This window comes from Lethenteron reissneri, chromosome 26, assembly GCF_015708825.2.
Source record: "Lethenteron reissneri isolate LAM-NWPU_2019-01 chromosome 26, ASM1570882v1, whole genome shotgun sequence".
Taxonomy (NCBI): domain Eukaryota; kingdom Metazoa; phylum Chordata; class Hyperoartia; order Petromyzontiformes; family Petromyzontidae; genus Lethenteron; species Lethenteron reissneri.
In genome coordinates this window covers 4,763,368-4,790,894 of record NC_083804.1, presented here as the reverse complement: position 1 = coordinate 4,790,894, position 27,527 = coordinate 4,763,368, and the positions used below count along the sequence as shown (strand labels likewise).

At 45.0% G+C, this 27,527-nt stretch overlaps 1 protein-coding gene across 2 annotated transcripts in view; it reads left to right on the top strand.

The window, feature by feature from the left end:
* The window catches only part of LOC133347513 (E3 ubiquitin-protein ligase Mdm2-like), a 35,721-nt gene extending 10,281 nt beyond the window's left edge, over nt 1–25,440 (top strand). For both annotated transcript variants that reach the window (XM_061559836.1, XM_061559837.1), the window contains exons 2-11: nt 814–878; nt 3,637–3,711; nt 5,767–5,900; nt 6,867–6,937; nt 9,767–9,837; nt 12,434–12,551; nt 13,380–13,570; nt 14,590–14,757; nt 17,151–17,228; nt 19,610–25,440. In XM_061559836.1, the coding sequence (XP_061415820.1) occupies nt 825–878; nt 3,637–3,711; nt 5,767–5,900; nt 6,867–6,937; nt 9,767–9,837; nt 12,434–12,551; nt 13,380–13,570; nt 14,590–14,757; nt 17,151–17,228; nt 19,610–20,404 (1,755 nt within the window). In that variant the 5' untranslated portion in view covers nt 814–824 and the 3' untranslated portion in view covers nt 20,405–25,440. The remainder of the gene's footprint in view (nt 1–813; nt 879–3,636; nt 3,712–5,766; nt 5,901–6,866; nt 6,938–9,766; nt 9,838–12,433; nt 12,552–13,379; nt 13,571–14,589; nt 14,758–17,150; nt 17,229–19,609) is intronic.
* Nucleotides 25,441–27,527: the final 2,087 nt, after the last annotated feature.

Below are 27,527 nucleotides of genomic sequence, written 5' to 3'. Positions count from 1 at the left end.
AAACTTTATTGGGATACCATGGACTTTTTAAACAGTATTTATGGCACTAATCTCACCTCTTCAGTTGAAACCACTCTGTGAGGCCTGAAGCCGGACGCTTTGTTGAAACACGGTGGTGAGATGTTAACTACCTCACTTGGTATGCAGGGGGTCGCGGTTCGATCCCAATTATGGCGTTTGTATATTTGGAGTTCGCATGTTCTCCCCGTGGTTGCGTGGATTTTTCTCTGAGTCCTCCGGCTGCTATAAATTTTCACGAAATCAATCACTTCGTTCAGCTATCATTTGTGGCCAGGTCGCTTCTGAAAAAGCTATGTAGCTCAGGGGGCCTTTCCTGGTAAAAAAGTTTAGTATTTATGGTCTTGGAAAACTAGAAAATTGTCAATTTGGAATAAATGTCGTTTAATCGATCAGAATATCTTGAACAATCCCCAATCCAAAATGCTTTAATTGATCCTAGACAACATACATATATGTAAAAAATTGTATATATATTTTTTTTTTTTATATCAATATTATTTTATTATTTTCCTTCTACGTGACTTTACCGAATGAACCAAGAATAACATACATATTTGTAATCTTTTCTACTGTCATAATTATCGTGTCTTCATTATGTGTTTAACGTTGCTACTTTAATAAATAAATTGCGTTGCGGTGGTTATTACACCGTGCTACAATCTCTAAAAGCCAAGTTCAGTTCCGGACCATGATGCCAAACAATACCACCCTTAATTGGTGGTCATTATCAGGCTCGATCATCACTGTGTCTAAGGCTAACCGACATGTCGCTGTCTCCGTGTGTCTCTGCAGTTGTAATCATAATGAGTGCCAGCCCCTCCGCCTCTTCTTCTTCAGGAGTTCGCAAGGAAGATCTGGTAAGTGTTTGGTATTGCTTTCATCTCGCCGTGTGTTTACAATGTGTTTTGAGAAAATTGCTTAAGGCTGAGTGTTGTTTCGGGTTTGAGTGGGTTATTAGGTAAGTCGCATGTTGTGAACACAGCCAGGTGGCACAAGTTATGGAATCTAGTTGAGGAACAACAGCCAGAGATGTTTCCACTGCAGTAAGTGGATTGTGCTGTCTCCATGTGTCAGGACTTAATAACCTAGACTTTCCAGTTTAGATTGTCTATATTAATAAAGACTTGATCCTTGTACATTGTATACAGTGTTTGCTTGCTGGTTCACCTGCAGTTTTCCCACGATTGAAATGTGCTTTTTGTGAGCTTTCAGCATTAAGGGTAAGCCTCATGCATGAGATAAATGTTTGTCATGAACAGTAAGACAATGATTACAAGCATTCTATGCTAGTGCTGCAAATAGATTTGTTGCGTGCGCTTCAAGGCTGGGTTGTTAAGTAACTGGGTCGTCTTTCGTCATTTGTTGTGTACATGTGACTTCTCTGTGTGTGTCTGCCTGCTGATGTATATTTATAGTAGATTATATCAGCTATGCCAAATTTACCAATGCATTCCAATTGCCTGGCTATTCTGGGACGAAAGGAGACACTGACAGGGGAAGGAAGGTTGTATCTGGTGTCATTGGGAAATCCTTGGTATTGATCAATAATAATGATAGTTCAACAGCACTTTGTCAATCGACTATTAGATAAAGGCCACCCCTTGCTTTCCGGGCGTGCAAGTAGATAATGGGTGGGGAAATCCAGAGCCAGTTCAGATGTCACTCGCCACTGATATTAGTATGGCCAGGCATTGAATTCACGGCGGCGAGTTCATATAGAATTATGCTAACCTCTACTCTACCGGTCTACCCAATAACTTGAGGTTTTTGTTGTTGAGAATATTTATTCAAAGACTATCTACCTTTTTTCTTTAACATGCTTTACAAACTCCATCAATACCGCCATTCCTATTTTGTTTAAACAATTTTCACGCGCTTCCTCTGAGCTGCGGTGTTACCGTCTCTAACACTGGCAGTTCCATGCTATGGACTACCAATAATGCCCCTGTCTCTGTTTATGGCTTGTCAGCTGACAGATTAAGTCGACTTGGCAAATTGAGTGAAAATGTTTTGCCATTTTCATGCAACCTTTACTCTGTATCTCGCATTTGCATGCAATATTATTGTATTTCCATGGTACGTACCATGCGTGTGTGTGGGTTTTCTCCCAGCACATCGCATATTAGAGAAACCACATTAAAAACATATCCTGCTCTGGCCACTTTTAATTATTTAGGTACAGGCAGAACCCCATTGTGATCAATCACTGTGGCATCATTCACTGGACTCTGGCTGGAATGTATCAATACCATAAGACCATTGCTTGATGATCACTGTCAAACCTCTGCGAGGGAGGCTTTAAAACGTCTTGTATCCAAAATTGGTGTGATGTTTGTTGGACTCTGTCCTTGCTGTTTCTATGTCCAATGTCCTTAGGTTTCCCACGACTCGAAGAGTCATGCGTTGGTAAAGGGGGAGAGGTTGGGATTATCACTCTTGTTGAGATGGTAGGGGTTGAGGGGTGGTGGATGTTGTTCAAAGTGGAAGATGAAAGTGGAAGTTTCCTTGACCGCAATATTTATTTTACGATGGAGTCCAGCGAGTTGATTGCGACTATAAATCCAGGCTTTTATCGATTGTAAAGTCGACACAAAGGGTTGGCATCGCTCAAGTGTTGTACCAATCAACGATCTTGCATCTCAACAACGTGTCGCGTAGGTTATTGTCGGCTCGGGCATGCGCACATGCAAAATGTCTTTGTGACCTTGCCTAGGTTAGTGCTCATTCCAATGGTGAGTCTCTGATCAGTTTCTGAGGACTTTACAAGACTTACACTATATTGCACGTTGTGTTTATCGTCTGAGAGAAAAAAGCGGCGCTTTGTTGCATGAAGGTTGCTTGATGCGGCTGACGCACCGAGGGGTGGGGGGGCGATGTAATTGGTTTAGTTAGGCTGTGTAATTAAAATCAAGATTTCAAGTGAATTTCGGTGTGATTGTCCCATTGTATTTGGTGGCCGCTTAATGGCCGGTCGGCCCAGGTAGTCGGTATTATCGTGGTTCTGGAATGTTTGTGATGTTATGGGCCTGCTTTGAATATTATGAGGTCTGAGCAGCACATTCTGGTTAAAATGTGTTCATTGTGGCGTGGAAATGAGGAATTTGTGCACCATTCGCATGTTGCTCGGCTAGCTTACAGAGCGCAGTGTAGATATGTGATGCTAGACAGCACGTGTTCTGTGTCTCTGGTAGGAGAGGAAGACTGGCTGCAGGCGGTGGAATTGGTCTTAGGGATAGAACAGCTGGCTCTGTCTATGAGAGCCCCGCCGGGCATGTTGAGGCTTGCATGTGACACTCCACTTGCAGACAACAGTAAAATAAACCTAAGCTTTGTACATCATGCGTGCATTGAGGGGGTTGCCAAATTGTAATGCCTCATGTCTGTGTGTTTGCTGTGTGTGTCCCTTTGCTTTGTATGTCTGCGCACGTGTGTATGTATGTTGAACTTTTTTCGCACCGTGCTCATCGGAGATGCGTGTTTTTAGTAATAAGTGTGTCTCTTTTGTAACAATCCAGCAAGCCAAAAAGTGTGCATAATTATGATTTGCGCATGATTGCTTTGAGGGTGATTTGAATACGAGCGTAACGTAATGATTGTGTCTTGTTTGTTCTGCAGGTAAGGCCTGTGCCTCTACTACTGCGTCTCTTGCAGTCTGTTGGTGCGAAAAGCGACACGTTCACGGTGCAGCAGGTGAAATGCGAACACTCGCGACGACGCCTGTCCCGAGGCATGCGCGGTTTGCCGCCGCTTGCCTGGCATTGCCGAAAATCTTGGCGATTCTGCTAAAACGAAAAAAAAATCACACGGTGACGAACACTGCGATGTTTGCCACTCGTTTGAGAACTCGCTGTCAAATTTCAATGCCCTAGTCGAGCCAAAAGTGTCTTCCCCGTTCAGACGAGTATTGAGGCCCAACTTATCTTCGTGGGCAGCGTTGCTGTTGTTGACTTCTCACGAAGGAATAGCTGTTTCATTGACCTCGCCTATTCACAGCGACACCGGCTTTTAACTGAGTGGAATAACAATGGGAAGTGCTGCTCCTCCCTCCCTTCCTCCATTAAAGGGGGGGTCATTAAGGAGTTGCCTAATTGTGCCTGCGGAGAAGGTGCAATCCATCACGAACAGCACCGCTTATTATCCAACACACTTTTTGGGAGGTACAAATGGCATCTATTTGGTGACCCCCAGAAGCCATGTACATGGTTTTACAAAATCAAGCGATGTCTAGCGTTTTGCAAATGGTATACAAAAGTATAACAAAAATTTGGTTAAAAAAAGTACGTTTTATTATTAAAAAAAGCTTGCATATCTTGCCATTTTGTTGGCCCCAAAATTTCAGATAGTTTTCATTACTCAAATCTACTCGTATTTCCGCTTTTTTTATTACATTTTCAAAGATATTTATGAGCATCCAATTATATGGCAAATTGGCGTTTTATTATAATACTTGTCAAACAAAAGTGCTAAGGCCTATATCGCAAAGTGGTGTTTATCAAAGAAACTAGGTTTAGACAAAGATCTTGAGTCAGCTTATATGAGGATGTGTGTTAGTACAGCGGTTTGTTGACTGTGCCCTGAACTCTGCAACCTCGGTTCGAGTCCTGGGCAATGGCTAACATCAATGGCCAATGACATGTCTTGGCTGGCCTTGCGCCCACCCCACTCCTCATCACCAACTCACACTTACCAGTGTGGCCAAGTATGGAATGGTGTGGTAGAGGCCTTAATCTAGTTAAGTTCTGTCATTGTAAAGGGCCGTAAATTAGACAGAAAATGAGGCTTGCAAGACAGATGTAGGGAGTTGTAAAGCCAAGCCGTGCAAGAAAATAAAGAGGAAGATGAATGTTCCATGTTTCAGCGGGACAGCTACATGTGTAGTTCTGATGATGGGAGTTAGCTAGTCGTGACGGAGGCCTGTCATGAGTCACAAAAAAACATTCATGAATTATCACAGCCCTGTGATGTCGGGCAACAGCCCTGGAAGATGATGATGCACAGTATTATTTCTGGAGTCACTTCAATGGAGCGTGTCTGTTTGACCCAACACTTGGCAAGGCACCTTCTTTCGTGCCCTGTAAAGTGGTTTGCCGCAAGTCAATCATAAAACACATTTACAAGTTTTAGTCTGCAGATATGGGTTAGGCTGAATTAAGTTTTAAAAAATGCTTTATGGTATTTTGAGAAGCCATTAACAAACTGTTTTAATCACGGGTGGCTGGAACTCAGATTGTAACCCATGGTTATAGACTGCATGCTCAGACATGGTCATTATAAGTCCCTTGAGAGTCAGAGACACACCCTGCCCACTGGCCTGAACCCAGATCTCAGCATTTGTGGCTCTGTTGTCATGACTCGGCCGTTGTGAGCTTGCTGAGAAGCTCGCCAGCCAGGCGCTCAGGGCCTCTTAGTACATCAGTGCCTCAGTGCTCCATCACAATCTATTACTTCGTGGGAAATCAAAGTCGTCGTTCTATATATATATATATAAAAAAACACTCCTGCCATATACATGGGGCATTCACACCACTGGCAATTCAGCAGAGTTGAGCATCACCCCATACCTGTTTGAGCGGGGAGGCACTTTTGACAATCGAAGAGCAGAGACAAGACACTTCAGAGCTCTAACCTAGACTGTCGTCAGCAATGCTCGCTTGGTGCACTGGCATGGTGACTATGGTCTACTATATTGAGAGAGTGAACCCATCTTGGAGGAAGCTTCTCAGTTGACGGAGGTATCCTGCGCAGGTCATCCATCACCTTGGCCAGTACATCAAGACGAAGCAACTCTACGACAAGCAGAGGCAGCACATCGTGCACTGCAAGGGTGACCCTCTGGGGGAGGTGTTCGGCGTGGAGAGCTTCTCCCTCAAAGAGCCGAGGTGAGAAAGACCGCCATGTCAAGGAGTTTGCAACCCAAGGGTTACATTAATATGTACAACAGATGAACTCTTAGACGGCAAAAGGCACTGTTGTGACCACTGGATCGGTCCTGTCCCATGATGTGCAAGGCGTGATGGGAGAACTGATCTAATGGTCACAACTTTTCCAATTTGCTGTATAAAATCTACCTTTGCATTGTAAATATTGTTTGTGCTACAGCTTGTGCTAATTTTAAATGTTAATTTCACACATATCCTGTAAAACAATTCCGTAACTTAATTGTAATTGTACTATGATGGGTTTCAAAATATGGCTGAGCCAACATACTACAAAGAGTGTATTATTGAACATTGATTTATATCTGCCATATTTTTTCCATTTCTCATGACACAGTTTTTTCTCTGATTTTTATTTGATTGCTCTATTTCACATTATTTGATTTGGTTTTGTCAGCTTGGTTACCCAGGTCACCCTTGCATATGAAACTATTCCCTGACTATTGAGTTCTCACCAGGTTAAACAAAATCAACTCTCATTGTTTACAGAAAGTTATAATCGGTTTAATATATAAACCAGCATGTGCGTGAAATGGTTGTTTAGTAGCTTGCATTCAATTATTGACTATCGGATGAACATGCACATTAACCCTCAGTTGGAGTTGCAAACGGTGAAGAATCAAATGTAACATGATGATTTTTGCTTGCGGTCATTGGTGACCAGGTTGAGACCATCCACTCGCTACACTTGAGAATCCCGTGTAAACACTGGACCAACCGGGAGCCTGGATTGCAACACCCCGGATCTGAGCGGTGGTGCTGACTCCATGGCTCTGACACGTCGTCCGTCATAAATGAGCCCCCTGCGCGACAAGCAGGAGCCCCCCGGCCGCCTCGTACGCTTGTGTTGTTGGGTCGTGCGCCTCTCAACTCCGGCGTTATATCAAAGATCTTTCCTCTTGTCTGCAGCTCTTCCAGCGGATCGGTGGGTGCACTCCTGGCAAAGGCACTCTCTATAGCCGCGACTGACAAACGCAAAGGTGGGCTCCTCACTCGTCACTGTTGCCCTGTGCCGGGCCTCACCATCTCACGCCCTTCCTGTTCCGCCTAAGGGGGGACGTGGCAGCGCGTGACGCTTGGTAGTACTGCGCCCGCCAAAGAGACAATGACACAATTCTAGCCGCCATTGATTGTTACGAGTCGGTGGGGGTCAGTGGTAATTGACGTGAGGACACGGGGGGGTTTATGTGCAAAAGAAGCATCCACAATTGCCACATTATATATTAACAAAGAGACATGATCACGGTTGATGCGTCTAGCGGAGGAAGTTTACGTTTTTTTCCGTAATCGCTCATTGGCAGCAAAGAACAGATGGATCTTTGGTTCCGGACTTAATAAAGTCTCGGGGTGCTGTCGGATGTACAGAGAGCAGAGAGGGGGGTGAGGTCATAACAAGATGGTAAGAGCAGCATAGGAGAAAAAATAAATCCACCCCCAATTATACCCATTTATTTCCCCATTACACAGATATTGATGAAGGATTAAGAGAGAAGGCATTGTTTTGGTGGACAGCGGATAAGACTACTGATGAAAGTTCGTAAGCCTTTTCTGTTTAAGTAGATGATTGCAAAATGGTTTGGGAAAAATGGAAAATTATCTTTTTTTTAACAATGGTTCATGTGATTGGAGTGTTTACACCCCATCATATCCTCTGTTTTTGACGTATGTACTGTGTATCTCAGTGTTTTGGGTGGAGTAATTGTATTTAAACTCATTTCTATTGTATGTTTTTTACGCTAGTTAGAGTTTTCATGACAGAGATGTATTAATGTTATATTAATAATTTTAACAGTTAGCCAGACACATCAGTTGGTTGGGCCAGGGCTACCCTTATAAGCGCATCTGAACCGAGGTTTTATTTTATCTGCATTTATCACAATAATAATAATACCTATTTCAGGAGGTAATGCCCTTGGGATATTATATTGCACGGAGGAGGAAATGTAAGTACCCAGAAAAAAAACACGCATTTACAAGGGAAGGAAATTTCGATTAAACCTTTCGTGACTGCAGGGATTCATATTCTTGGTTCTTTCGGTAAAGGCACGTAGATGGGAAATAATAAAATAATGGTTTTCACACCTGATGATGATTGCTTGTGTTGCAATCGAAACATCGTGATAATTTTATTATTTTATTATTTCCCTTCTGCGTGACTTTACCGAAACAACCAAGAATAAGGGAAGGAAACTCAAAGGTCTGTTCAGATGGGTCATCAACCCAGTTGGTTCCCTACCATCTGGCCCGCCTCATAGCCTAAGCAGGTTGGGAGTCTTGCAGAGCACGATTATCGTTTTGTGAACCACCAACTTCGCCTTCAAAGCGCTGCATTAAAGGCGTGTACCACCACACCTGTCCCCGTGGTCAGCAGCTGCTGTCTCGGTGGCAAACGGCTCAACTGAATGGGGTAGTGACAGCAGAATGAAGGCAAAGCTGCTTGCTTGTTTGGCGAAGCAGAGATGCTTATTAAATCACATGCTTGTTACACATCAAAGAGCAGCAACGGTCTTGATGGAGTCAGTTTGTAGTCTCTGTCAATATGCCTGCGTGTGGACTGGCCTTAGAGGTACACACATTACTTATTATACCTGGCGCTGCTATAGCAGCAAACAAACAGTCCAATTGACCGTCCCCATTGCTTTTTTTGTCAGATAAGATGCAGTGTTAATTCAGTTAGCGTTGATCATCGTTGTCTTCGTCTCGTTGACGAGAACCTGTGGAATTTTCATCTAGTCTTAGACTGGATTTCATTTAGCCATTCTCTTTGAGTTTAGTCGGCTGAAGCAATCAAAATGTAGTCCACTGAGTTGTTGAATGTCGTTTTTAGGTCACCAAATTCATGAACTCACTAAATTTTTTCATAGACATATACAGTAAAACCCTGGCTAGCTGGTCGTTTGCTAGCCAGGTTTTGCACTTAGCCTGATTAGGTCAGCTCGTTCAAATAACCTCGATTACGAATAAAATGGAAAAATCTATAAAAAAAAAATTACAATAATAATAATTTTATTTACAATGTTTTATACCTAAGAATATCCTATGTAATATATACTTGGTAACAAAATGCACTATAAAAGTTCACGTGTATTATATGCAAAGTGTGTTCTTTACTGATTGCAATACGTTTGTGATGGGGAGAAGGGGGCGATCACGGAGGGGGGGGGGCGATGAGGGGGAATGGGTGTTGGTGGGGTAGGGGGAGCTGAGTACCCGTGGATTAATGGGCACAAAAACTAGAGCACTGTACAGCGTGCCGAGACCGTAAGTACTTTCTTTTGTCTTCACTGACGCACACTTCAAACACTAATGTACGTAACTATTACGCACACACATGGTGTGTGGTAATATGCAACACATGGAATCTGCACATACACAAGCGTTTTGTCCTTTTACAAGGATTGAAACTGTGGCTAGCTGGGCTTGTCAGCTCTCCGGACCAGCCCTCGCCGCTATTAGTCTGGCTAGCCAGGGTTTTACTGAAAAGCAAATTACCATTTGTGTGGTCTTCCACAGTAGATTGCTGTCTTATTAACATTACAAAAATGGTCAGAGTCCGCATCTTCTTTCAGACTCGCTAATTTCATCGTAGTGCCTCTTCGGTCATGGTTGCACAGCAGTTGTCGTCATCGTCACGCTGGATGATTTTTCTCCCACTCACTGTTGGCCTGTAATTCAAATAATTCAATCATTTTTGGCATTGCTTTAATGAACCAAATGACCACCTGTCAGACAGCACAAGGCGCCCGGAGCGACGATGGCTAGCTGTCGCGGTGCTAATGTGTTGGTGTGTGTCGTTTTGCGGCATGCAGATCACACGGGAGTGGGCGACGGAGCCGTGAAGGAAAGCTCGTTAGCGGCAGCCGACGGGGACAACAAGCAGGTAAATTTAGGCGTGGCGTACGACCACATTGGAGCGTTTGTGTGCGTGCGCTCGTGCGTGCGGTTGGTGCGAGCGTGGGAATCGGTGGCCCACACGATGCAAAGAATTCACCCGCTTCTGTGTGTTGCTCCGTCGAGCTAATAGACATGCGTGTTCTCCAACACGTGTCGACTAGGCGAGGGGTGGGGAAACATTTGGCTCGCTACGACCTCGTATCGTACGGCCTGCAGCCACGTGAGGTCTCCCACTTGGAAGCCGCACTAATCGGGTGCGAGAGGGGAATGCTTTTCACTCGGCAAAGCTGGATTTAGAATGTCAGCCTGCTCAAGGCACTTCTTTCGCTACAAGAACCTCCTCTTGCAGTCACACAAGAGACTGAAATGCGTATTAATGTCTTGAGCGCTGCCAAAGGTATTTGAAAGTTTTTATTCGGTCCTCAATAAGGAAAAGGGTCGTCCCCACCCATGCCCTAAGGCAGCGCCACGTGTAGGCTGCGTGCGTGAGTGTGTGTGTGTGCTTGCGTGAGACGGCGGCGTGTGTCTGCGTGTTGTGTCCTGCACCGTAGTCGGCTTGCCCACAGAGAGGGAACAACAGGGCGCCCGTCAGCCTCCATCCTCTGAGGAGCTTGCCCGTAGTCTTAAAATGGGCTCTTGTCATTTTGTCAACGTTTCTGAGGGGGGAAAAAAATGCGTTTTCTCTTTTGTAAATCTGGGGACAATTGACTTCAATTTTGTCACAAAACAAACCACCAGACATCCGCCAGATTGTTTCGCTGACGGCCATTTTTGGTCTGTAAATTTCTAAAGAATTATTTTTGTTGAGGAAAAAAAAGTTTTTCATTCCGCTTAATTGGTGCAAAAGCTTCTGCCCAAACATGTGCAAGTTCATTCAATTGTGTTTGTGCGCATAGTTCTTGGACCCACGTTGGTGCCACACAATTAAGTTGAGTATGCATGGGAACATAGCTCAGTGTCACACCTTATGCGATGGCTTTGCCTAAAGTAACACCGCAATGTGCACAACTCTTTGCTGGTTCCATGCCTGCAGCTGTCTCTGCTAAGGCGCTCTATAATATAATTTAAGAAGTGTATACATGAGCAGGTCTAACTACAGCATAGTTTTTTCAATGATGCATTTTGAATGATAACCAACATTTGTAGTTAACTTCAAATGTACCTATGCTGTGAGTATCATTTAGTGGTGCCGCAGTGGTTAGTACACTGGACTATGAGCCAGACTACCAGTGTTTGATCCTGGCCACATCTAACGTCAATGGCGAGTGATATCCAAACCAGTCCAGAGCCCCCCCCCCCCATTTCACTAACCCGTACTGACCAGCATGGTGAAGTATGGTCAAACCATCGCAATGACTGACATGGTGGGGGGAAGGCCTTCATCCAGCACTGGATTGACAATGGACTCTAAATGTAGCATGGATCAACTGTACCCATTAGTCGTGGAGTAGATCAACTGAATACCACTGGGATGTAATTAAGGCACGGCTAACAGATGAACTATGGCAATGTCAAGTTTCTATCATGGGCCCAAGACCGCCAATGGAGATGAGCATAGCTTGACACTCATGTAAGCATGCAAATACTCAATGATTATATCTGCCACGTGGAGCATTTAATGTGTAGGAAGGCCTCACATTGTCACCATGTACTACTAGGCAGTGCCCATCTCGATTTGGTGACCCTTGACCAGGAATTACACATTGCTATAGCATTGACCAACCATTGTTGCCTTTCCACAAATGGTACTCATTTAATGAACCCCTGAAGGCCGATTGTGCGCATCAACCCCCTATCAGAATTTCAGCACAGACTTACCTTTGCGTTGGGTGCTCTAACCACAGCACCACCCATCATGACACGTGATATTGACTGTTAATAAGCGCAAATGGGCTCAGGCAGGACACGTCACTAGAAGGGGATCACGGCCGATGGACGAGGCTGGTGACAGAATGGCAGTCAAATGAGAAAACACACCCGAGAGGACGCGACCACCTTGGAGATGGAGCGTTGAGATCAGCTCATACGCAAGAAGCGACACGGGGATTGTGACATCGCAAGACCATCAGGAATGGTGATGGTATGTGGAGACGTTCATCCAACGTTCAATAGAAAGTGGCCGATGATGATGATGATGATGACGAAGGGAATGGTCGGAAGACAACTTCTTCAAAGTATTATACATTTTAACGGAACTATTTAAAAACTAAACAATTTTTTTATTACCAGGTAAGGCCCACAGCTATATAGCGCTCTTTCAGAAGTGACTTGACCACAAATGATAGCTCAACAAAGTGGCTTATGTGAAAATGTATTGCAGCCAAATACTCTAAAAGCATGGTTATATACATTGAGGGAAACACCGGAGCACCCGGAGAAAAATCCACACAACCATGAGGAGGACGTGCAAAGTCCAAATATACAACAGGCGTTAGGGTCGAGATTGAATCCACGACCTCCTGCACACCAGGCGAGGGAGTTAAAATCTCGCCACTTGTGAAATGCATGTCGGTTTGTGGTATGCACATAACTTGATTCGAACAGTCGTAAAATGTGTTTTTGTTTCTGTTTCTTGTCTCCAGGTGGCCCTGGTGGTGGACTCGGTAAGGCAGGGCGATCCTCCTCATGGAGGTTCCACCTCCACCCCCATGACAGGGGCTACAACTGTTGCAGCGAAGCGCAGGAGAGACTCGGAGTGTGGTATGGCACTCGCTCAGCGGCTCATGCTGCTCGGCTAGCCCGGGTGTGGCGGTGGCGGCAGTGTGCGCATGTGATCTCGCACTTTAAAAGCCAGGGTTGGTGGATATGTGACAAGAGGTTTGTGAGATGTTGTAGAGAATTTGGGTGGGGTGAAACTTTGTGCAGACTCTGAGTATTATGTATGATGGATTTTGTCTGGGTACAGCTGGCTTTCTCCCACATGTAAAACATAACTCATTTTAAACAAATCGGTTATCTTGCTCAATGCAAGCCCCTCCTGAAATATAGTCCTGGTACTCTGACACTATCCTGGAGTAAATAAATGTGTTATTTTTATGAGTCACTGTCTCCCTGATCGAGTGAGCAATGGTGTCGCACTCGTCTCCCTGCTTGGGAGCCCTGGTTGGCTGGTGTGGATTGCGCTTTTTCACGACATTGGAAGTCTTCCCATAGGAAGATCACTCTTTCTCGGATGACCACTGCGAGGTGGTGCTAGTTTTATCGTACCCGCAGGAATGATAGGTTGAACTGGATGTGTCTCGGCCCCTCTTACAGCAGACCGTGCGGTTATATCATGTGCACTTGGGTAGAGGGCAGAGTAATGTGCGGCGGCATAGCGATGAAGTGTGCAGGCGGTGCACCTGCACCGGGGCCCATAAGCCGAAAGGGCCGAGGCGGACAGAGGACCCTACTTAAATTCTTGCATCCATGCCCATGTCAACATTGCTGCGCCACTGGTCCAGTCTACGCATCGTCGCCTTTGACCCTGACGCATTGAGCGTGGGGTGAAGCTGCTGCTGTCGCTGTGCGGGTGGACGGGGGTTGCAGGCAGCGGAGTTGTGGCAGCGGGGTCCCCGGAGGAGGAGGACAGCGGAGCGAAGCGTCCGCGCGCGCCCAGCCCCGCGCCGCCGTGCTGGAACGATGATGACCAGGGCGTGCCCTGGTGGTTCCTGCGCTCCCTGCCGCACACGCTCGACCGTGTCAGCACCGCCTCATCCACCGACATCTGTAGCCGACGGGTACGCACTCGCACACGTGTGTGTGTGTGTGCGCGAGTGAGTTTAGTCGTATATGGGGAGTGGTAGTGTAGCAGTTAGCGCGCTGTGCTACGAACCTGGCGGCCCGAGTTCGATTCCCGCTCACGTCTAACACTAGTGATGATAATTAATCTGACCCGGTCCTGGGCCTCTCCTAGGTCGACTCAGCTTCAAATGAGTACCTGGTACGATATGTAAAAACTTCGCCACTAGGGAGACAAAGGCGGCCGGGCGTTGTGTTGTCCACCCACCCCCTCATGTGCCGTGCCGGCCTTTATAGGTGCTCGCTGACAGCACTTGTCCCTACAGTCTGCTAAGGCTATATGCGGGATTTTTGTCTTTGGGAAGTGGTAGTGTAGCGGTTAGCGCAAATTGATGCTCGCAATGAGTGGAACTGAGAGTCGTGGCCATTTAAAAGACTAGTTCACAGAGTTAGGAGAACAGGACAGATTATGGGTTAATCTAGTAGATAAACAAGTCAACTATATGCATTATTAAACAGCACTTTGAATTATCAAAAAAAAACACCTGCCTCTACATGGTTTTCATAACACTTAAAATGTGTTTTTACCCTCGGAAGTATATAATTAGCCAAGATAATGTTACATTCCGAGTTGCACGAGATAATGTCACACGGCGCATGACGTCACGGGGTAGAGAAACACGCACGTGGTGTGTGATGTCATCACCTTGGCGGAAAGTGCTTTTTTATTTCTGTTTGCGTTACAAAGTTTTGGGAATCACTTTGATTAATTTGTCTGTTTTTTTATATATATAAGGCAGCGTAAATATGAACAAAAATAAACTTATATTGGATCATCTTTAAGGTAATCATCGTGACCCCCTATGAGACAAGAGCCACAGGCCGATCTAATATCCTCGGTCTTGGTTGGGAAGCAGTACAAATGATCTCTTTTCTTACGGGAGTATCTTTACATTCGTTTGCGCAAGCAACATTGTCTACATATGGTTTCTGTTCCGTCATCTTCTGCTGTGCCCAGGGCTATGAGACGGCAGTTGTCACGGACTCGAGCGATGACCTGTGGTTCCTGGATGAGTCCAACTCAGACCAGTTCAGCGTGGAGTTCGAGGTGGAGTCCATCCACAGCGAGGACTACGACGGGGAGGGCGAGGACGGCGAGAGCGGGGAGCACTCGTCTGACGATGAGGTCTCGCGTCGATTCACAAACGTCCATAATAATATCACACGAAACCAAAAATGTGGGTCGGTGTTGAGGCTGTGGGTTAGTGTTCAGGCTGTGTGTTAGTGTTGAGGCTGTGTTAGTGTTGAGGCTGTGGGTTAGTGTTGATGCTGTGTGTTAGTGTTGAGGCTATGTTAGTGTTGAAGCCTTGAGTTTGTGTTGCGACTGTGGGTTAGTGTTGCGGCTGTGTGTTAGTGTTGAGGCTGTGTGTTAGTGTTGAGGCTGTGTGTTAGTGTTGAGGTTGTGTGTTAGTGTTGAGGCTGTGTGTTAGTGTTGAAGCCTTGAGTTTGTGTTGGGTCTGTATGATAAACTTGGTGGTCGCCGGGTGGCTCATAAATCTTGAGCGCTAAGCTGTCACCATTGAGAATCCTGGGTTTCAATCCAGGCAGTCGCTTGTAAATAAAACCAGGTACTCAAGTGAAGTGAGTTGATGGCCTTAACCTAGTCGTTAAACCGAAAAACCTAAGAGTATGAATCCTTGCAGTCACGAAAGCTTCAAATCTAGAGCCACTATCGGAGTTGACTTTTCTTTCATCTCTTTTGAGACGGGCAAACACCACTCTTCCCTTATTCCATGTCTCTTAATTTCTGATCCGATTCAATATGGTGATCTCTGAGATCCGTCTCATCATCCTCGTTTCTATGGAGCACGTAATCTTCTCCCTTGCTTTTTGTGCAGTGACAGAAGGCTCATACAGATCTGTACATTAATTCTGGCTTTGTTACTGCATTATTTACTTTACCCTTGAAGTCGAAATCTTCCCGTCACACACCATTGCACTGATGTTTCTTCGCAATGTGCTTACGGCATCAAATATGGGGTTATTTGTACTCCCCGTTTGAGTCTGTATCATCAGCTTCTTTCCTGAGGCCATGCAAATTATTGGAGTTGTCTGTTTTCCGTATAAAACAAAGTAGGGGATATGGGTTTCTGAATTTAATAAAGATACCGAATAAGTCAACACATTCGATTTTATTTTTACAGACTTTTTTTTGTTCCAGACTGTTGGAACTGGTTCAGCGAGAACACTTTTGATGGTTTCTTTTCAAACAATTGTGCCCTCACACCCACTCCTCCCCAAAGTATGGGCTTGGTGGTGACAGTGAGCAGAAAGGAGTCTCGGCTCATTTTGTAAACAGCTTTGCGGCAATCCTAGCAGCTCATGACACTTTTTTCACAAAAAACATGTCGTGAGCGCAAAACACGCCCGAATAAACCTGAATAATAATAATATTGCGAACTATGTTTTTTTTCAAAGATAATAACCAACCATAGGACTTGTGGCGTTTTTTCGCCATTGGCTTTGGCCACCACCTACGATGAGAATCTCCTCTTTGCTCTTTAATTTGAACTGCGTTTCCTTGTAATATAACAATATTTTGCAACCCTTGGTCTATCCACTACTTGAAGAGGGGGCTTCCCCACGTCATGTCCTACTTGGCGGTCCATTGACCATACCTCACGAAAATGTTTTTACTTCAGGGTCAAAATTTGGCAAGTTTTTAAATTACACGGCACTTTGCCGTGTTGGGATCACGCATAGCAGCAATCAACACACCCTACTGGCAGACGAATGTACCAGGTCACTCTTGCAAATGCGGGGTTATCCTCGTCTCTTTGAGTTGTCACTTGGTTAAACAAAATTAACTTTAAACTTCACCACACTAGTTGGTATCTGTGCTGCCAAAGTGAGGGGAGGGGGGGTTGCCCAGGATGGGTTTCCGATATCACTCGCCACAGCTGGTCCGCGAGATATTCTAAAAGTGACTTCATCTCTCATGATACCACACTGATGGGGCATTGGTATAATATTGTAAGGAAACTAAGTTGAAATTTAAATGAATGTTTTTCTAAGCAGTAGCTACTCCTATCCCAACGTTTGTGAATAGCACACACACAATACAATTTACATAAACCACCTTGAAAAAGTAGAGGGGCCCCGTTTTATTGAACATGTTTCTGGCAGGGCTGATGCCTGTGCGCGTGTATGGCTTTGAGAGCTGGACTTTAGAAAGCAAAATCAACTTTTGACCTTTGAATAAAGATATGTGTAGATAATGATAGGTGTTTCAATGCAATTGGTATTTTTTTTTACGAGAGTGGCAGGAAAACTCAGACTTAATCAGGAAGAGATTGTGCCTCTGGCAGACCATGTGTGGGAGTGCTGCAGCCACGCGCTGCAGGTTTCTTTGTGTTTGCGTACATGTGGTTTTGCTTTATTTTTTCCCCCTTTACAAAAGTCGGTTATTGTGTTTTACGTGTCCAAAGTGGGGGGGAGAAGGGCACAGTTGGGCAAGTCTCGGCATCGCCTGGGTACTGTTTTCACTTTTATTGTTTCCCTTTCTTTGTGCGCCCAAAGGTTTACGACGTGACCGTGATTTATTCTGACTCCCAGTCCTCATATAACGAGTCATCGGACGCAGAGTTTCCAGAAGAGGTAACAATATTTGTGTTGTTTTTAGTTTGTAACTGTTAGACTTGTGCTTTTCTGTGCATTTCGTATTGAACCCGTTGATCCGCGTTCGAATCCTCGCGGCAGCCAACATCGGTGATGAGTGATGTCTTGGCCTTCCTCCGTACCAACCCGCACTGACCAGCGTGGTGAAGGATGTCTTTGAATCCATCCATATATTGCATAGCTGCAGACTGTCTTAATTTCTTACTAAAATGACTATAAGCCACATTATTAAAAGTGTTCGTTACTGAAAACTACATATATTTATAGACACTTGATTTTAAACAGGTGGATGTCAATTTGATGGGACTGACCATGGCATTGGATTTTGGAATTTTCACCACTGGCTCAAACACATCACCCAGTGCTTACTTGAGCTTGGAGACACTTGGACATTGACTTTGTTTCCAGCATAAAATTACGTGCAGGAAAACCCCAATTTATGTCTTCACCCTTTTGTCGTCCATAATTACCAATCTCTTCTATTTGCTTTCAAATTAAGCCACTGTACACACTTCATTCGTGGACCCGACGGTTGGTGATCACTGAAAGCTGCACCCTAGGGGGCTGCGAGGACTGAACTTGGGGAAACACTCATATACAATGTCATATTGGTGATTAGTTTTAGAAGTAAGTTCAAAGATATCCCCACGAACATCTTTTCACACCGTTTAGAAACCTATATTCTTGGTTCTTTCGGTAAAGTCACGTAGAAGGGAAATAATAAAATAAGAATTTTTTATTTTATTTATTTTTTACCTTCTACGTGACTTTACCGAAAGAACCAAGAATATGAATCCTTGCAGTCACGAAAGCTTTAAATGAAAATTTAACCGTTTAGAAACCGTTGTGCCCACTGAAAAAAAAAGCATTTGTGGTGTAACATTTTCTTTGGCACTTGATAAATTTGCAGGTGAATGTCCTTGTCGTCGCTTGCGCAAGTAATGATTCAAAACATTGCCTGGGTGGTTTGGCCCATTGTTGAAGACGCAGCTGAAGGCACGTTCTCGCATATTTTTTCAAAAGAGAGGAACATTGACCAGCAAATGAATCCGACCAATAGAGTTTGCGTGCTCAATCGGGGCAGTGTTCATATCAACTGGTATTCAATGGGAGAAATTCCACATTCTGCAGGTACATTCAGTACAGCGAGCGCTGTTGGCTTTCAACAAAGTGGGTACGCATTTCATCTCGGCAGATGAGGAAGAAAATAGTCTCGACAGCAGGCATTGCCTTTCTGCCCCACAACTGAGGGTGTTTCAGGCTTACGGCCTCAAAATTACGACTAGCATAAAATACACAACTTCCCTTAAACCCGCACTAACCAGCGTGGTCAAGTAACCCTCACGATCTACACGGGCGTGAGAGGCCCGCATCCCGGAGTGGGTTGACAATAAGGGCTCTACATGCAACACGGTAGTCGGGACTAGACTCAAAATATTTAAATAACCGTAGACTCTGCTCAAAGTGCTCAGATGAGCATCGTGGTGGGGCTCATTTTTTCGTGGCCCAGAGCACGTGTGGTCAATTCCACATTCCCGTACGGGAGGCTCACACAGCCATAGGACAACCGCTGTTGACTGGCTGGAAATTTGCACTCGTTTCATCGACTTGGATTTGAGTTAACAATCTTATTGTGGGGCAGTTACTGTTAAAGGGTTCCAGATAGTCACTTTAAAATCAGCATTCTTGTAACACTTTTGATTTCTCGACTCTTAGGGAGGCTATAAATCTATATACAAGACAGACTGAAAAATTTTGCAAGAAATAATAAGTCGTTGGGAATATCTGTTTAAATTAAACAGGACAAAGCAGAATATAAATACTGCTATGGTTTTCACATAGATGTGCCTAGGCATATATCCCGAAGAACCTTTGGCGATATCACTGTGGTGAATAATTAAAAGGTATGGCAATCACGGTGGTGGAATGACTGAAAGTCAATTTAATGTCCTTCCCATTAATGAAGCTTCCACCTCTTGTCAAACAGCCCGCACGCAACCCTCGGCGCTTGGCTACAAAATAAAACTTTTGTAAGGAGTATAACTCTCTTAAAAAATGATCCAATATGAACCAAAATATATGATTAAGTTGTTATGCTGTTTGGGATTTGCCGCTTTGAATACTGGCAAACGTCGTCATGAGAATTTCCCAAAATTTTGAGACTCAAATCGGAGCAAAAATAACTTTGCGATTATGCAATCGCGTTTTGCGCTGAAAGCTACCCATCGGCTTCAGTCCTGTTAAAGACATACCATCTGAAAAATCTAATGCAAAATGTAATTACAAAAACACTCATTGTGGAATAAGAAATAACAGAACGTTGACGCGAATCGCTCGCCGCCCCTGCTTCTCGCACGCAGGATGGGTGGCGTTGCACCGAGTGCTCGGAGACCAACCACCCGATGCACGGCTATTGCCAGCGATGCTGGTGCCTCCGCAAGGACTGGCTTCCTGACGCTGCCAAGCAGCAGCAGCAACAGGAACAGCAGCAACAGCAGCAGCAGCACACGACCACGACGACGACATCAACGTTGCCGACAACGATGGGGTCGCCCGCTGCCCCGAGGGGCGTCTTCGCTATGCCGGGCATCACTACCGCCCTCTTGGAGGAAGCGCTCGCACGAAACATCGATTCGGACGACGGCCACGACGAGATTGACGGCAGGAGGAGCAAGAAAACGGCGAATGAGGATGACGAGGACGATGAGTATGAGAAGGCGTATGAGAAGGAGTATGAGAAGGTGTATGAGAAGGAGTATGAGAAGGAGTATGAGAAGGAGGAGGAACCAGGGGTGAAGCGGGGCCCATCGGGAGCGGCGACGCACACATTACGCTGCGGCTCGGAGGACGAACAGGAACCGGAAGAATACGAATACGAGGAGGACGTTGACGACGATGGCAAATTGAAGAAGTCGTCAAAATCGGAGGCGCTGCAGCCCGCCGACGCCGTTTCTGCCTGCTTCCTCAGCTGCCGCGAGCTCCGCCTACGAGAACGACAGCAGAAGCGGCGCGGGCGGCGCCAACAACGCGTGCCCGCTGCTGGACATGTGCATCATTTGCCAGCACGAACCCAGGAGCTGCACCATCGTGCACGGCAAGACGGGCCACCTGGTGACGTGCTACATGTGCGCCAAGAAGCTGAAGCGGCGCAATAAGCCTTGCCCCGTGTGCCGCAGCCCCATCCAGGCCGTCATCAAAACGTACCTGCTGTGAGAGACCCGGCACCGCCGTACCTCGCCATCGTGGGCTGGCACCAAATGCCCTGTTTGCCGAGACTGCATTTGTGATGCTCTGGGAATCGCGCCATGATGCCCGACAGCTTCTTTGTCCATCTGCTCCGTTTCAAAATACCCCCCCCCCCATACCCCTTGTTTATTTTTTATCTGGAAGTTGACACTGAAAATTTTATCAACTATTTAAAAGGTAGCAGAGTTTTGTTGTTGTACAGATTGGATGGCAAAATAGCCTCAGTCAATTTTGGTTGTTTTTTTGGAAACTAAAGGATTCTGAAATTGGTCTTAAATGAGAAAGCATGAGGATTACTCAGTGACTTTTCACCTTTAACCAACAAACGTTCAATTAAAGGTTAGGCCCTCTACAGAAATTTAAACGCAGATGTCTTTTACCTGTATAAGGGGTTCTCGGTGAGCCATAGCCAGCTATAAACTGCCAAGGAGAGACCAGAGCGCTTTTGATGGGTTTTTTACAAGGCTCAGCAAACCAAGCTATCGACGGCAGCTATGACCTCCCAAAGTGTTACAGGCCCAGGAGATCACAGCTGCTCTGTGACCTCCCAAAGTTAACAGTGGAGTCGTAGTAGATTATGTTAACCCTATTTCAGTGGTATGTTTACTGACAATCTGCTTAAACCTTTTTTGGCTGATGGGCCTTTAGAGATGGATTAAACAGTCCAATCGTATCACGTGTTTTGTTTATAAACTCACTGAAGCAAATTTAGCATAATCTATAAAAGGTTGTCGATCTTAAAAAACAAAAAAGTTGAATAGACGCATTCAAGTTTTGCGACAACGTTCCCACTGCAGAGCCACATCAGACTTGGCGTCCAAAGGTGAACAAACAACAATAGCCTCCATTCCCCTCTAAGTGGCGGTGACGTCACGGCGGCACTTGTGCCAGGTTGGGTGCACTCCGAGGAACACACACACACACACCCACGCGGTAAGTGCCACAGACAAACACATGTGCTCGTGCATGTGTGATCAGAGGGTGGGAATTGAGGGGAGAGGAGAAAGCAGTGATGCGTCCTGTATTTTGGTGACTCGATTTTGGATTCTCCACCGAAGCCTGAGAGCTGTCATTGAAATAGGGTGACTTTGTTGGAGCAAGTCTTTTTTTCTGGTGCTGCATTTGCCAGTGGTCCTTTGCGAACTCGACAAAACAATTCAAGTGAAGAAGAAAAAGAGAAGAAAATAAGAATTTTATTGCAAAAAAAATATAACCACCAGTGTTGCTGTTTTGTTGTTGAAAAATACTTCCAGCACAGTAACAATGAAGATGAAATCTCAAGTTGCGTTTGTTTTATATTTTGAATAATTTTTTTATATCACATAGAGTATATATATGATTCATCTAATCTAAATTGTTAATTCCCAACGACCCAGCAGTTAACGTGGAGTCAGTTTGTCGCTGCTCGAGTGTAGATTATGCTCGTGTCGGGAGCGATGATTATATCGCTTGTAAATTCTAGTCTGAGCGTTTTTTTTTAAAATCCCAAACGGGTGGCTCGTTCAATCCGGCTATTAACTCCGATCGCAACCGGAAGGATCTTGGCGAGCCTAGAGAAGCATGAGATAACGACGTGACGCGACGTGATGTCTCCTCCTTTGACACACCGTGATATCAATCTTGCTGAAATTAATGAATGAACATTTGGTGGTGGGATGTTGAGCCAAGATATGACCTTACAATCATCACTGACTCACCACATCGACAGAGCCCTTCCATCATTGCACGATCGCTCGAAATAGTCCGGTGTAACGTTGGCATCACATCTTTGTGCGATGGTCTCGGTGACAAATGCTTTGTCGCTGCTTTGTATAGTCTTAAGTTATTTGATTGATAACAGCAAGGCTTGTCATTGCTTTTGTTCAAGGGCCAGAGATTTGATTTGACGTTAAATTTGACTTGATGTCCCACCAGTGGCAAGTGTTATCATCTCACGTGTGCTCCTGTGTTATCAAATGTCTCTAAGACTCCCCAAAATTATTTGCTCGACAGTTAATAGTTCATTGCGGTTTAGAATGGGCGAGACTTTAGAAAAGAGAAAAAAAAATCCGGCGTCATTCTGTGAAAATCGCTGTCTATGAACTGGGCTTAATGCCATCTCACCTGTTTTTGCATTTGTATTTTTCCCCCCGTGTTATTGGCAATATGAGATGAGGAGCTTAGTTGCACTTTACAATCGCTTTGTCGCCCTTATGAATATCTTCGTTTCAACAAAGCAGCTGCATATGGCTTTGTGAGCAATGGTGTTGTCAGTGCTGCGGGAATTAGTTATGATGTCTTGTTACTTTGTTTATGGAAATTCTCAGATATGTCCTCACAATCGACAAGAGGTCGGAAGGCCACCATCCAGCAATGGATTAGGTGGGAGCTGAATATTAGTTATTTAAATCTTAATGAGGGGAAATAATCAGTCAAGTATCTAATTTCCTCAGAAAAAAAAGCCTCCTTAGTTTTCCTTACTAATCCCGAAACTTGCTTTTATTGTGATCGATCATTTTTTGTTGTTTTGTGTAACGCTAATTTAATCTTTGTGTCCATTTCAGTTTTTGCTTTGTCAGTCGGTGAAAAGCAAATCCTTAATCGTGAAGCAAAGTTTTACCTGTCAGCTTCACTCGGCGATATTTCCCTTGTCCGAATGACCTTTGCAAAGAAACAGCAGCTTCGCTTAATTGGCTTCACCGCAAATAAACTCAACTCACTCGGGTAGCTTTACAAGAAAGTTGTTCCATCTGCGGTCGAGTTGGAAGCAAGTTACTTTGGACTTGCCAAGGATTTTAACAACACTTGAATTGCGCCGAACATTTGCGACTACTTTGGTGTGCTTTATCACCAAAACCGAAACTTGATAAAAAGTCGATTCATTCCAACTGTTGAGACAACCTTGTGAGTAACGTGACTGATTTGTGACATCACGCATTGGCAACGATGAACGATTTGCTTCGTCTTTACATGTTCCATACTTGGGTTGTGATTTTCATTTATTACTCCCAACACAAGTGAGCATTTTTGTGGTTCGGATCCAACTGCCAAGTGTAATTATTGTGAAAATGTTTTCCCAGTTGGCAACATGTGGCTTTCCCATTCACCACATTTTGTAAACAATATGATATTGCGTTTCATGATCACTGCCAATGTTTGCAAGTGTTTGATAAAAGAAAATATATATATTAAAAAGTGCTTCATTTAAGATGGCTGGATTGCTCAAAAGGCTAATTGACTGTCAGGGTCCCAAGTCAGCAGCGCTGATATCCTGGTATAAAATTCCCTAGTTCCTGTCATTGGTGATTAAACTAGGTGTGTAAGGCATGTTGCAAATACATTGTCTAAGCCCAGTCACCAATAATGACTGCACTTTATTTTTTTTCACGTAATTTGTACTACTTACGCTGTGGAGGCTAAAGTTTAACATACTCGGTTGCATGATTTACATGCCAAAAACCATCCTATAAAGATACTTATTTTTTGCGCCGTCTAATGTTGGGTCCGTGGGGCGTTTTGAAGTGATATGCTGGTTACAATTTCTAGAGCCGTGCCTTGACATGCCTTGTAATCTATCACATGGCTTGCAATATTATCACATGGCTTCTTCTCATGGTGTGACAATGGGGATTAAACTAGTGGAAAACATGTAGACACTTATGTGCTTTCAAATTGAAAACTAATACCACCAGTGTTTATTAATTACATTGTATCAACGTTAAGTTCAAAGGGCACTCTTCACAGGATATATAATCGAATGAGTATCTCTTCGCTACATGGCGGCTACTGCAGACCCCTATCGCATATCCGGGCTCAAAATGCAACAACCAGGAGCATTTAGTTCCCTAACTCGCCAGCTATCACATCTAGAGGGTGGGCCGAACGCGCAAGGCAGTGTTATGATATTCATAGTACTAGGCTGCGGAGAGGTTGAGGCTGATGAGCTCGGTTTTTCCTACCAATGTCTTTTCAGTGCAAAGCAAAGTTGTCTGTGCTTTGCAGCCGACTGTTTCACAACCCACATCAAACCACCACCACCACTGGTGCCATCGCCTCCGCTCACGGTGGAGCAGGGCCTACTTCAGTCACATCACTGTGTTCATACGGTGATGAATATTAGGAGCAGCGTGAAGTGTGACTTTTGGCAAGCGGCACCGAGGCTGGGTTGTGCGTGTAGGGCGCATTCGTTGGCCAAGGGAGTCTGGACCACCCTCCCGTGTGGTGGCTACTCACTGCCTGGCACGGCTAACCACCATCTCGGAGCTGGAATGTCTAGTGGCCCTTGCGGATTTGGTATAAAAATTAAACGGCATGCCCCCCCCCACCCCCCCTCAGTTTGCCTCTTAAGTTTTAGTGGCCGTTGGCAACCGCTCGTTATTAATTTATTAGCAGCCCTGAATTGGAAAGTTCCGCTTGGTGGAAAATGATTGCACGCAGGTTGCAGACAATTCCCACCAAAATTGGCTTAAATGGTGTTTACTGCCGAAATGTGAATCTGACCTAGCATCAAGTGGTCTCCATTGCCTGGAAATTCTGCCTACAGGGACAGCCGCTGTTTTTTTGGCAGACCTAGGGTCGGTTATAATTACGATTACAACAACAATGTAAAATACTTAATTGCGTTGTCTTTGAAATGAATAACGAAATGCGCAATTACAATGGTATTCACCCCCCCTTCCCCCGGGTTTGCTTGAATAATAATGAGGCTGTCAACCCTGCCATGGATTTGAACTCGTGTTCAGACAGCTGAGCTCCGCTGTTCTCCAAAGGTGGCTGTAATCCATTATTTGATTACATTTATAATTATTATACTGGTGGCATTTACATATATGTATAATTTAATAACCAATGTAAGTAGGATTTGAGTATGATGAAAGGTAACGTGATTGTGATCTGAGGGGCACGTGTTGTAGAGGGTTTGCGGTGGCGCTTGTGCAGCTTTATGAAAATAAATCCAGATTTTGAAGTGGATAACAATGGTGTGGTTTCCTCATCGTGACCATGAGTAAGTGTTGTACCCGTGCATTGATTTATACTGGAGGAATCAGATGAGCTATAACGCTCGTCCTCACAGATGTCCAATGTACAAATTGTTCAAACAAATTGTGGTAAGCCAGCACTTTTGACTTGTGGATTGCACAATGAATTGTGGGCGCGAGACTCCAAACCTGCTGAGCTGAAAGTGGGGCATTAGTGGCCGTAAAACAAGAACGGTTTCTGACGTTTCGTGGTTGGATTTTGATTGTTATCTCCCTCTGTGCACTGCTGTTCTTCTAACATGCAGAGAGAGCTGTAGTCCGGTAGATTTCGGAAGATCGCACTCGAGTTTGATCCCCACTCGTAGGAGATCAGCCATCTAATGTGAAGGCGGTGAAATTGCAACGTGGCCTATAGGGGTCAGAGGTGCCCAGATGCTGCCCTGCGGTGACATTTGGGGGGTGGGGTGGGAGTGGCATTTCATTCCTTGCACCAAGGTCCATTCAAACAACCCTACATCACTGAGACGATCACGGCAAGAGATACGATGAAACAATGGTAGAATATCATGTTCGAGGCCTCGTAAGAAATGGGCTCACCGTGCACATGTTACACACGTGTGGAGACGGCAATCTCCACGTGCGAATCACACGTTAAGAAATTGGTCCGACCATTGAAGTTAAAATCCTAGCACAAGACACTCAAGATTGCTTGGGTGATTGTCAAAATTCTCACCCAACAATCTGAGCTGACCAGTTGTGCTCGATCAGTTTTACGACCCAATATCAATCACGCACGCACATAAGCAAAGACAAAGATCCCCCCCTATAGCCTAAACGGACTGCTTGGGGCAAGTGCTGTTCGCGAGGACCTATGAATGCCAGCATGGCACAAGGGGGCGGGGTGGCGAGCACCACGCCCGACAGCCTTTGTCTCCCCAGCGCTGATGTTGACACATTGCACCGGGTACTCGGTTAAGACTGAGTAGACCTATGGGAGGGCCGGGACCAGTTCACACATTTGCTCCTGTTATTGGCCGTGAGCGGCAATGAAGCTTGGGCTGCCCGGTTCATAGCGCAGTCTGCTAACCGCTGTGCCACTGCTCCTCATAACACAAATCTACAAATTTGCACTCACAAATGCGTCCATACACACAAAAACACGAACATGTGTACACTTTAAATGCACGCACGAGTTTATTTGCACCCTCCAGCTGCTCCAGTTTGGCCGTGTTTTTAAACAACACGCTACAATGCCAGTAAAAAATATAATAGTTTTTTTTACCCTTCTATCTGGCAACAAAACTGACACCTTTTTTACGAGGAGTCATGTTTGCATAGACCACAATACCTGCAGTCATAATGCAAACAAAAAACATAACTTTGATAATGCGCCTTTTGGCGTCATCTGGTCCACCCCATGTGAGACTCGGCTCTAAGGAAAGCTGTCTCGGGTGTGGACCAATCAACTTCAAGGACAGTGCATACATTATCAGAGTTATGTTTTTTTTTGCATTATGACTGCAGGTATTGTGGTCTATGCAAACATGACTCCTCGTAAAAAAGGTGTCAGTTTTGTTGCCAGATAGAAGGGTAAAAAAACCAATTAGGCACACAGCCGTTTGTGAATTGTGAGAAGAAAAAAAACCCCGCCCATCAGCATGTCCTGAAGAGAGCTGCTTGGCGGAGGATTCCAGTCGTCGTCGTGGTACAAAACAAAAAGCGGTCCACAGTTGTCCACTGCATCACTGCAGCTGTGGGTCGGTCGGTCACATTTGCTGACGTTTATTGTAGTGGTGGTCTAAGACAACAGGACCACAATGCACTTCCTTTGGGTTTCCAAGCTGCACCGTTCTGCCATGGGGGTTTCTCGTCATTCACAGATTTGATTCTCATGACCATGTATCTGATAGAGGTCTTACTTTGACAGGTCGCAAAAAAACTGATGCTCAACATCCTTTCGGCACATCGGCATCTTGCTCTTCACGATCATCACACGCTGTATAAATCCAAACGTCTATTGCATTGTCCAAGGCAGACCTTAAAAACCAGCGGCGTGAGATGGAGCCTGTAAAAG